The following is a 12,295-nucleotide window of genomic DNA, read 5'->3' as shown; positions in this document are numbered from 1 at the left end:
ACTAAAAGTTATCGATAAGAAATGAGTAATAATTCATCCAAAATAATGATTTAAAAATTTGACAAACACAATTCTTTGTTAATTAAATACATTCATTTTTTAAGTTCAGATTTTAGATGTAAAATTGATTGGCAATGTTGATCGATCAAATTTAATCTCCTCTTTACCCACGATCCTGTTCCTGTAATCACTGCCGCTGAGATTGAAGACGTTCTCCTGGTGGCCATCGTCCGGGAAGTAGTAGGTTTCTATCTCGACGGAGAACTTCTCCACGAACGGACACGTGTAGCGGGTTTTGGTGTACGGATAGGCGTTCCATGCCTCTTCCTTGGCAATCAACGCCGACTTTGGTAGCAGACTCTTGAACCAACCCGGCAGATGACTACCCACGTGGTAGATCTTGTGCGTGTATTGGCCGGTACCGCCTGGACCGTCATTGTATGGCTCGTTCTCGATTATTTCCACGCCGCTGCCGGCACCTTTGCTCTCTTCCCGCGATTTTTTCTGTGCGAGTTATATCGATCACTTGAGGAGATACATCCGCTTGCCCTCTCGGCCGCGCAAGAAAAATCTATCCTTATCTTTATCAGCGAGAAAAAACCCTTCTCTTATGCACGCTAAGAAAAACGCGAGTGAAGGAAAATATAGAATAAACGTATAGGGTATAATTGCAAAATAAAATTATAATGTTTACATTATTTTGAGAAAATGATGTGTAAGATAAAAGAACGCGTTACCGAACAATCTATCGATACAGTTAATATCTAATTCTGTTCTACATGTTCTTTCTCCTGATTCTAGATTAATTCCTTAATTAAAGTTTTGTAAAAGATTAATTTTGCAGAAAAATTTTGTAAAAGATTAAACAAAAATTTATAATTTTAAAGTAAACCCTAGCGATTCTTCGTTCATTTATTTATCCGAATAATTTGGCTAGATTTGTAAAAAATATAAATATAAGTGAATCTCGCAAATTAATTAAATTACATTTTAAATTAAAAAGAAAACAAGTCAACGCAAAACTAATTAATCGTAATAATTACCGCTATCATGTACAGCTGAGCGATTCGATACTCCTCTACCGTAAGAGGTAGCGGTATGCGATATTCCTTGATCAACATTTTATCGGAGCCTGTCCTGTATCACCCGTGCATCTTTGCAAAGTGCATCTCCCCTTCAAGGATACCGGACGCCGAAGTCGCATTCGAAGTCGTCTTCGCGACATCTCCAGAGATTTTTCTCGACGGAAATCGCAAATGATGTCTCCATTTTATGTCAGTAGGTGAAATTTTCTGTAATAAAGAAATAATCTTGTCAATATCATATGTTAAAATTTAAAACATTAAAGTTATACGATTGTTGTAAAAGTTTTGCTCTTTTCTCAACAATGATTGTAGTAAAATTTTAACGAAATAGCGACAACATTCAGAAAAAAACAAAAATTGAACAAATTAAAGAGAAAATAAAAAACATGATATATAAACATGAAAATAATTTTTTCTCTTGTCATATTTTCGTATAAAAATATACTTAATGCAATAAATTAAAAGTATAATAATATTATTGATAATATTATTGTTATCGAAACTGCAAATATCTCATCGTTTCTCGATCAAATATTTTCAATTGACCTTTTTTCAAATTTATATTTAACATTTTGTCAACACACAATTCTTTCAACTAGGATATTTTATAAGTCAATAATATCAAAGAAATTATTTGACACTGAAAATTAAGTAATAAACACAATAAAACATTTTTAATATTTAAGCTGTCGCAATACAAGTTTTTTATCAATAAATTAAATTGTTTGAACAGTGATTGTCGTGTATTACGGAATATTCATGGCATACAAATCACGTCGATTGTATTATACAATGTATATCGCAAACTAGCTCTTCAAACGCAAACTACTATATCGCATCCGTCTCGATGCCGGAAATATTCCGATGTTTAGTCATAGTTAAAAGTAGCCATCAATAGCTCAAAAAATAAACCGTTTGAAGAATAAAACATTCAAGTCTGTCATATCAAGCAATTGTAATCGGTAAACAATGTCTGTTTATCGAGATCATCTCTAGCTATGTAGATATATATATATAGACGCATAATTGATATCAAGTGTAAACGAATGATATACAATTATAACGTCGAATAATAAAAAATATTATTGTTATGCAAAGACAGAGAAAATTCCCAGGATCTATATCGTCTACAATCATATATAAACGTAATGAAACCGGTATTATTAACATTTTCGTATACCAAGCGAGAAACTATATTTACATAAAAACTACCCAACGTAACAATTATCCACATTATCCGCTTTCGCGTAAATAAGCGTCCAGATAGAAGCAAGGAAGAGCGGAACGTTTATTTATACGCGCAGCTATCAACCTCGCGCGAATTTAAATTAAACTTTACGCTGCGCCAGAAATTAGCCAAGAAATTAGCGACTGACGACGATTGTAAAATTGTACAAGAAATTTTACGTCCGCAAATTTTAATCGTCGCGCATTATTTTTACTCGACATTACAGTTAGAAGCAGAATATATGAATGATGAAATGTCAAACATACTATTTAACATGCGGCGTAGTTTCCGGAAGAAATATTTTCAATTCTTTCTCTATCTCTTTCTTTGAATCTCTTTCTCATATTCAGATTATTATATGTGGAATTATTTCCTTGTCACAATTTTTTGCGCGAAAGGTACGCGTATTTCGCTCCACCAGTTTGCGAAAACTTTCAATCACGCTCACTGAATAATAATTAATCCTTCGATCAATACCGTTAAATTTGCTCCGATCGTTGCTTCTCGCACAGAAAAAAATCTTTGTAAATAATCTCCTTAAACATCTCCGGAATCGATGAAACAATACAATAAATAATATAGCTTTTATCAATCAAACTCTTATTTTCTACTTTTCTTTGTCAAAGAAAATGTCAACGCGGTTTATATCCACGATAAATAAACGATAGAAGGAAATGTGTGTTATTGTCTTACGATGTGTGTGTACCTATATGTGTGCGTGTGTTTATTGTAATCTTCTTTTCTCAAAAGCATTAGAGAAAAACGATATCGTAGAGACATCAAACTCAAGTATTCACTTAAATCTCGTATAAACGTTAGCAAATAAAAAGATATCGCTATACACAAAATAAAAATAACGATATATTATATGTCGCAATCGACTGAATTCAGCACTTTTTTTACATCATCAAATTTATATTACCTCGACTAGAAAAGAGAGTATAGACGTCGTTCACGTGTGTCACACTTTCTCGAAAAATTTACAAATTGTATTAATATAAATCATGAAAGTAAGAGAAAGAAACAACATCGAGCGCACATTATGTCACAATGAAGATGACAACGATGATGATAGAGGTAGCGATTGAAAAGTATTAAGGGCGGCTGGGGATGAAACGACACGTCGAGAGAGGCATGCAAAACACGCACGCGAACGCGGTGACGCGCTGCCACCGACTGACCCGAGCCGAGTGACGACGGTGAAGCGACGACGGAGGTTGCTCGATTGGCGGCGCGATCGCGCCGCGCGACTCATCGAACCCGCGAAATCGTCGCCGACCAATCGGAGGAGTTCCTCCTAACCCCGCGACTAGCTCGCGCGAACAGGGCCGTAAATTAAACGGCGCCGATCAACAAACATGTGTGTCATCTCACAAGCGTGTGTGGCCAACTTATACGCGTGGCCTGACAAATTTGCATATCGACGTAGATTCTTTCGAAAAACTTGCTCAATCATCGAGCTCCAACACAGTTGTCTGTCGTATAATTTCATACATAGTTTTGGGCGAAATATACATGCCATTTCTTTGTATCCTACATTGATAAAATAAATAAACTAATATATGTATATAAAAGGAGATTATATACGATTTACAGAATTAATCTTCCCCCTTTTTCAAAGAATCCTCGCAATTGTTCTCTACAATGCAACGACACGATCGTCGTTGCGATATATTTGCGATAAGAAGGCGTAAACAAAAGCAAGAAACGCGCGTGTTTAAAACGCCGACTGATGAAGCGCGAGGAGATTCAGCCGCGAGAGAGAGGGCGAGACAATTTCGTCCGCGGATTCGCACACCCCCACAAAGGGGATGGGAGTGAGAGGGGACTGTTTTCAGATAATAGAGACGCGATACCGGAGATTAGTTGTTAGATAATAGAAATGTGACGCCAGGGTGGTTTAACTCGCCGCTAGCCCGGACACAAGCACCTCAAACCACCTCGTCGCGGTCGCCTCCTCCGTCACCTCTCCCGGTCTATTGATCGTCCCCGAACAACCAAGAAGGCGCGAGACCAGCTGCGTCCCACTCGCGATCTTCTCCCTCCAGCTAGCTAATAACTGCTTTCCCCCGCGAGAAGACGAGATCGGCGTGCGCGATCGTCTCCACCTTTTATCCTTCATGACTTTATGGGGATGTCTACTTTGTTTCTGTTGTCGCCTCGCGTGCCTCGATTTAACAGATGCACACGTCTTTCGTCTCATTTCGACAATTCAATTCTATCTCCCTGTAACAACTTCTTTCGCAAACTATATATGTATATGTACATCTTTTGGCCATCAAAAAGCAAACCGTCTCTCATCGCACAATAATTGATTATCATTTAGAATAATCTTCACAATTAATTGTTGATCGCCAGTGATAAATTTTAACAAATAATAAGATGCAATTTAATTGGACCAAAAACTGGCTATTTATTTATTGAAAATAAGTACACACTACGTTTCGACCCACATTGTGGTCCTTTTCAAGTGCTAGAATACAAAAATACATAATTTGGCAAGCAAAATTAACATTACATTAACACTAAATTTGATCTGTAATACATACTTGTTGCCAAATTATGTATTTTTGTATTCTAGCACTTGAAAAGGACCACAATGTGGGTCGAAACGTAGTGTGTACTTATTTTCAATAAATGAATAATCAGTTTTTGGTCGCATTAAATTGCATCTTATTATTTAGAATAATGATCTAACAAAATAGTATTCAAACACGAAACAACGCATTTTTTGATTTTAAAACTTTTACATAGTACAGTTTTAAGCGACTATTTTTTTATTATAATTTCAAATAAACAAGTAGCCTCAAATTATGTCTATGCTGAAGAGTACGATCGCTTTTATACGACTGAGACTGAGTTGGCTTCTATATGCAGATTTAATATTTCACGTATGATTTTCCTATCTCCTTCTCTTGCGGACGAGGAAGATTGATTAAAAATTAAAGCGACTATCGCGCGTATGTCGAGCAGACGAGTCCTCATATTCCTCTCGCCCTCATTTCCAGCTGCCACTAGCAGGATCATGCAGGATCACTTCGACTAATTGCCCGTCTTCTTGTAGGGCATTTCATTCGGATCCTCGACTTCATAACCATGCGGTGGCACTGGATTTTTCACGGGATTATGGAAAAGCGTGTGATTACCATCGCCCCAAGGAAATGGCTGTTGAAAGAAACGAAGAATTAAAAATAAATAGAGATTTTTTAACTACACACATTCGAATTATTTTTTTTTAAGCTATAATAATATTTTTTTTCATTATGATTGCGATTCATTATCTGTCGGATAAGGCAACACGATAATAATTTTACATTATCCTGATTTTCTGACGGAATTAAATTAATTTTTTAAATAAATAAATTATGATTAATTAGCTTAATTTTTAAAAAGTTACTAAAAAAGTAAACATGCTATAGAAAATAAAATTGAGAATACAGATCGTAAAACTGGTTTCTCTGTCGTTTTCTCGTTTGAAAATTGCACGAAATATAATAAGAAATGCAAAATCTAAAATATATAAGTGAATTAGAGTAAAGTCAATGAAATCATGGGTCTTCGTTAATCAATAATAAAGACTACTAGAAAAATAGGTCTAGCCGTTGAAAACGCGCAATAAACTACTACAACACATATAAACACGAATAAAAAGTGTCCCAAAGAAAAAGGAAGCAATATGATCTGTAATATAATTTTAATGATATATATGATTTAATATAATTATATGTAATATGATTTAATTATTTATATGATTTATATGTAATATGATTTAATGATAAATAAAAGATGCCCTAAACATGACAGATAAATAATGTAGTACATTTATAAAAATATCTACCGTTATTCTTTAACACTCTAAATTTTCGTTTGTAGACTCGATCGCGAGATTCTCGTTAAGAAATTTATATGGCATTTAGGTGACATTTCGCCAATGTTTGCAACGACGATGAAAAGATTTTTCTCGAGTTCCGGACAGTGTCGACAAATGATATTGAACAGAACCTTAGTCCGACGACACATATATGGAAGATTCAGGAACGGCTCTCTCGGCTGCTTCGCTTTTTCTTTCTGTCGTGCATAAGTAATCGCCGACATGATCACGATCAGAGGCAACGCGAAGAAAAGAGACAGCCTTCGCCAAAAAACGAGCTTGCTCGTATCTACAATCGTTATTATTCATTGTATATGTATATATGTATATATATGATTAACGTAACGCGATAAATTCCTCGGCGAAAGCTAAACTGCAGTTGCTACATTTCTTTCGACAATAAATTAAATTTGTATTATCAACTGCATTTTATCTATATTTATTTACACGAGATAATGAAATTAAAAAAGTGTGTTAAAACAAACTAAATTAATTTTCAATTATTAATTCATTGTGTCACATGTATTTAAAATTTTTAAATATATATATATATATATATATATATATATATATATATATACAGAAATACTAAAAATTATAGAAATATAAACAATAAGATGATTAATTGCGTTTGATTTTCATTTTTTTAATAATATAGTTTGCATCATGCACGTGTCTATAATATATATTTAATTTATATGTTTCGAAGAAAAAAATAATATTACTTCATCTGTCGTATATTTGTATATGTGCAAATAATTAGTACTATATACGAGTGTTTCAAAAAGTAACAGCAAATTCAATATTTTAAAATATAAAATTATATATTTCAAAATATTATTTAATTCTCTGTTACTTATTTTTTAATTCTCTGTTACTTTTTTTCATACTTTTCTAATATATTTATTTTCCATTTCAATATTAAATCATTGTTCGTAATTCTAATCTCACTCTAAGAAATCTCAAAAGATTTACGATTTCAGAAATACACATAAATTTATCTTGGAAAATTAGAAATACATATGTCATATGCGAAAAAATTGCCAATGTTACCGGTGACTGAATAACACGTTTGCGGCTTAGGACAAGGACACGGTGGATCCTGCTTGGGTGAAGGACACGGCATACAAGGATCATCATCCGTCGTGGAAGAGCACGTTTCCGGTATGGTTCGCGATCGACAGCTCTCCGATTTCTCGAACGCTCCGAACTTTCGAAAAAATGTCAAACGCCACAAATAAGATAATCGCTTGATACGAGCAAATGACGTCATATCGCGTTACAGATCTCGTCGAATATGTCTTGGATACACTCTTTTGGAGTCGTTTTCTTCAAGGAATTTCAAAAGATTTTAAGATCCTAACCACACAGAAAACTGTCGTTCGTCTGAAGTAAACGTCACAGTTTTTGCGATAATCGATTTATTTATTTGCAAGAATTTATAAAGAGACAAGAAGAATGAATATTATAGGAATTTTAGAAAACTCTGAAAATCATAAATAAAATTCTGTTTGAAATTCTAGAAATTTCATGTTTAAAATAAACACGGAGAGAATTCTCTCTTAGAATTTCATGATAAATATTCATCGCAATAAAAAATATTAATAAAATTAATCGAACATATATTTTATATCTTACTGTGATAGATATTAATATTTTTTATTGTGGAGAAATTCTTATAAAATTCTTCCAATATCATATTGTCCCACAATTAGCACGATTTTCAGGGTAAATTCTAAAAGCAAATTCTCTCCGTGTATTCTAGAGACAATGTCAATATGTTTCGCTCATTGTCAGCTGGAGCAGATCTCACAATAAGAAGATATCAAAGAAAATACGGGTTCTGTTCAGGTTCTCCCGTGAGATGAGATTAATGGCAGAGTGCACTTAAGCGTGAAGAGATGACTCGCTTACGAGCGGGTGCATCTCGCGATAACGGAGAAACGTCGTTTAATCCGCGCTTTATCGACGCGCCGCCGTGTCTAGGCCAACCGGAAGCTTCGTAAACAGTCGATCCTGTCATCTGCATGTCGCGATTCTCACCAAAGATATTTCCCCCTTACATTAACACCGGTGTTGTGCTTAGATGATTTTAAAATTAGCTAGATAAAGAAATATATCGAGATAAAAGATATAAAATTATATGGTAATTTATCTAGATAATAATTTTTAAGATTGCTTACGTAAATACAGTTATAAAAAAAATGTAAATTATAAAAGGGATATAAAAATATACCTATGTACTCATATTTTTATTTATAAATTTTTATCGCTTATACTGCTTAAGTTTGACTATTTAAATATTTTTATGTGCTATAATTCTAAACCAAAATTATCTGGAAGTTATTCTAGATAATTTAAAGATGATACTTTTTTTCACCTAAGATGCAGATATAGTTAGTACATATTTTTATTATCTATATAAAGATAAAATAATTCAAGCATTTCCTCATTTAGTGAAAAATTCATTCAAAAACATATTTTTATCTGGCTAATGATAAAAACAATAACAGGATGATTTATTATATCGTTCACTCGAGTTAGATCCAATTTGAGAGACAGACATGGGAATATAATAATAAACATTTGTAATTGTGTTTCTTAACGGTTTTTCTTCAACGAAAATATCGAGGCAGCAATCATTTTAAAATTATTAATGATTGAGAAGGAAAGATTTTGTTTCGCAAACTTTAATTAATATATAAAATCAAAAGATTAACAAAGGTGAAATTTATACTTGTAGAATTTTAATTTAATTCTTGGTTGCAAAATATAATTAAAAAAAAATGCCTCGACTTTTCCGCCATAAGAAGAATTAACTCTAAATTAACAAGAGAGAATCTGTTATTAAAACTATATTTATAGCGGCTTTTTTTAGAAACACCATGTAATATGCTATGATAAAAGAAAACTTGATATTCTATATAAAAGATCAAAGGGAATAATTAGGACATTAACTCCTAATCGAAGTATCCAACGCCAAAAAGCCCCCACTGTTTCTTCCTCTTTACTTTTATATGAAGAATAAGAGTCGTATTTTTCGAGCGACATCTTTAATTAATATCTTTAATTAACGTTGCTCTCAAAGATGTTGTCCATCTTTCCTTCTCGACCGCAGGAGATAGGATTTTCGGAATTCGACACAATAACGTGCCAGTAATGCTTGCCGGTCTAACGTTTGACCTTTCGCGAGATGCAAAGAAAAAGTGCAGCTGTATGTGTGTGCGCGATGTATACGTATATTCGAGAGTCGATATTAATGCAATAATTGCGCGCGAAAATATCAAAAGGGCTCTGAACGCATCGATAATGGAATCGTTAAAATCATTATTATTATTAACCCAGACAGACCTACACATGTGGAAAAGATGAGTTTCTTTTTCCGGACAAAGTAAGAATATTCCTTCTCTTGACTCATGTATATTTGCACGCCTGCTAGAAATGCATTATGCAATTTTAATGTCTTCGGTCTCTCTCTCTTTCTTTCTCTCTGCGACGCGTTTATTAGTGTCGACTATACAGTACCCTCCATAAGTTTGGAAACACCTTACATTTTATACAGTTAAACAATCGTATGGCAGCGATCTGTGTAGATTTTTTTATCAATAAATCGTAAAATATTTAAATGACATTTTTATTTATGACAGATCGCTGCCATGCGATTGTTTAACTGTCAAATGTATGTTTCTAAACTTGTGAAGAGTACTGTATACAATAAATAACAAATGTCCATTTATAAGACTGTTTTTTGTTATCACAATTAATAATATTTCAAATAATATACCGATAAAAAACATTCCATTAATATTCTTGCCATTTATATTCTTGCACGTTACGAATATCTAATTAAAGAATATTTCTTTAGAGAATTTTTTTTAAGTTAAGAGGATCCTTTTGACAGATCTGTGCAGATTTTTTATATAAATAAATCATAAAATAAACATAAAATATTTAAATGACAGTTTTATTTGTAACAGATCGCTGCCATGCAATTCTTTAACTGTAAAATGTAAGATGTTTCCAAACTTTTGGAGGATACTGTATATACATATGTATATACAGTACACGGATTTACGATCAACGACTGAACTTTATTGTAAACTTGATTTTCAAATGGAAATTTTTCTCATGAATTATGCATTTCTGCGTCACGTTTATTAGACATTTCATTGATAAATGAATCTAAAGGTGCGTGCGTACACGATCGATCGCGACGCTGAAGATTTGGTACACATACGGACGTAAGATTTTTGTTTCGGTCTCTCGCGGATATATGATGGCGAATTATCGTCAGCGAACGAGCAAAAACAACACCGTCGGATTCGCACGGGATTGCTTCCTGGGAAACAGGGATACGTCGCGGTGACTTGCGCGGTAACCTTTGACATTTCGAAAGGGCGGGTCGAAGTCTCCTTTCCACCCTCCGAGGATAGACACCCGTCCTCTCCTCGGTGACCCCGAAGCCCGACATCCGGCCGAAATGTGTGCGATGTGTACGGCGCATAAAAGATCCATACACCTTGTGTCATTTGCAACTTACAAATCAGTTTCGACCTCCGTGTCCTTGGAAAAACTTGACACGCCAGAGAGACTTTGCGTTAATCTCTCTCGTTTTTCTTCTCTCTATATTAAACTCTGTATGTACTTCTGATTCTTTCTGGAAGACCCTCGAGTGTAACGCAAAGATGCCCGGGCATCTTCGCCGTCCCGGAGGACGTTTGTATCTGTGATAAAGGAATAAAAAATGAACAAATCGCAGAATAAATGTTTCAAGCGTACGTTACGATTCCGTATAGCGCACGAAAAACATAAGTATATATATATACATATATGTTGCTTCTATTTGTTAGAATCTTCCGGAAAATGACTTTTACTGCTTAGTATAATAGAAAAATACGTTTCTTATAAAGAAACTTTTACTAAAGCCTTGTATATTTTAGTTTTGGTTGAAACCTTTTTCCCCTGGAATCGAATATATATAGAGCGTTTGGACACAGTTGGTAAATAGAGCGATATTTTTTCTTTTATATATTGAAAACTAAAAGTATTTTTCCACCAAAATTTAATGATCGTATTTTTCCTCATTTTAAACATTTTATTGTTGAATATCGTGAGACGAGAAAAAATGTTTTAAATTAAAATTCTATTAATATAAATCCATTTCTAGGATTTTGCTATTTATTCATACTTCAATTGATTTAAAAAATATATATATACCTATATCTTAATAACTTTGTTAAAAAAGAGATTTAATATTTTTTACAAGAAACTTGTACATATTAAAAGTACGCGTATATTATATAGTTACTATATCCTATATAGAAACAAGAATTTAATGGACTAAATTGAAAACTATTGACTAAATCGTAGATGCGCGGATTCAAGAATGCGTGAAAATCATAAAATTCGTCGAGACAATATCATAGATTCTGAAAGTTTCTGCGAGAATGAAAAGCTCTTAACTTTGAAGGTATAGAAGAAAAATTCCAACTATATAATAATCAAATAATTATAACAGTATAAAATAAAAATTGCAAAAATGAAAAATTTGTCGAAATAAAAAATAGAAAAATAAACGTTTGTAAAATGAAGAATTTACGAAAATGTGGAAGAAAATTTGCGGCAATGCAAAATTCATGATCCTCCATTTGACATTTCATGTACATTCATTTCCGTCGCATATTTATTTCGAGCGTCAATAAGCTGTCGCTTCGGAGAAACGAACACGGTAGCTACTGTCGGAATAAGGTAAACCTCACTTCGATCAGCAATCTGCAATTATCGGCGACCGTAATTAATAGCGGACATATGTGATGCGGTTCATCATACTTCACCGTTCACCTTTGCGCGCCTAATTGCATCACCTGACGTGCGAGACTCCGAGAGATCGCGATGTGCATGCGAAGCATATTTCCGCCCCACAATACATAAAAGTGTAACGAGCTTATTCCAACGCGTAATTAAGACCATCTGCGTAAGTAAAATTATTCAATTAACGCTTTTTCTGCTATATGGCTTTCTTTTTTTCGCTAAAGCTTTCCGTAAATATTTTAAATTATCATCGACTAAAGATTTTTGCGCGCAAAATGTTTATATCATTTAATTATCCGT

The 12,295-nt window shown here is 33.7% G+C and overlaps 2 protein-coding genes across 17 annotated transcripts in view; both read right to left on the bottom strand.

Moving 5' to 3' along the window:
* The window catches only part of rdgB (retinal degeneration B), a 68,479-nt gene that overhangs the window by 17,652 nt on the left and 38,532 nt on the right, over nt 1-12,295 (bottom strand). For 14 of the 16 annotated variants that reach the window (XM_029300153.2, XM_029300160.2, XM_029300164.2 and 11 more), the window contains exons 3-4: nt 1,044-1,292; nt 168-504 (exon numbers count right to left, since the gene is read on the bottom strand). In XM_029300153.2, the coding sequence (XP_029155986.1) occupies nt 168-504; nt 1,044-1,121 (415 nt within the window). In that variant the 5' untranslated portion in view covers nt 1,122-1,292. Of the gene's footprint in view, nt 1-167; nt 505-1,043; nt 1,293-3,235; nt 3,550-4,243; nt 4,678-12,295 lie in introns of those variants that run through there. The other 2 variants (XM_085481789.1, XM_029300151.2) reach the window with 2 other exon arrangements.
* On the bottom strand, nt 4,865-7,458 carry LOC146723524 (uncharacterized). The gene is made up of 3 exons (XM_085481831.1): nt 7,238-7,458; nt 6,316-6,473; nt 4,865-5,478 (listed from the first exon to the last, which is right to left on the bottom strand). Exons 1-3 carry the CDS (start codon nt 7,455-7,457, stop codon nt 5,356-5,358), a joined length of 501 nt encoding a protein of 166 aa, XP_085337957.1. The 5' UTR covers nt 7,458; the 3' UTR covers nt 4,865-5,355.

Source organism: Nylanderia fulva, unplaced genomic scaffold (assembly GCF_048542155.1).
Source record: "Nylanderia fulva isolate GAGA-0341 unplaced genomic scaffold, ASM4854215v1 Scaffold19, whole genome shotgun sequence".
NCBI lineage: Eukaryota > Metazoa > Arthropoda > Insecta > Hymenoptera > Formicidae > Nylanderia > Nylanderia fulva.
Note: the sequence above shows the minus strand (reverse complement) of the source record. Positions and strands in the feature narration are given on the sequence as shown.

Coding starts and splice junctions, on each gene's coding strand:
- LOC146723524 (XM_085481831.1), bottom strand. CDS start 7,457: ATGACGTCATTTGCTCGTATCAAGCGATTATCTTATTTGTGGCGTTTG. Junction 6,474..7,237: donor AACGTGTTATTCAGTCACCG/GTAACATTGGCA, acceptor TAACGATTGTAG/ATACGAGCAAGCTCGTTTTT. Junction 5,479..6,315: donor ATATGTGTCGTCGGACTAAG/GTTCTGTTCAAT, acceptor TTCTTTCAACAG/CCATTTCCTTGGGGCGATGG.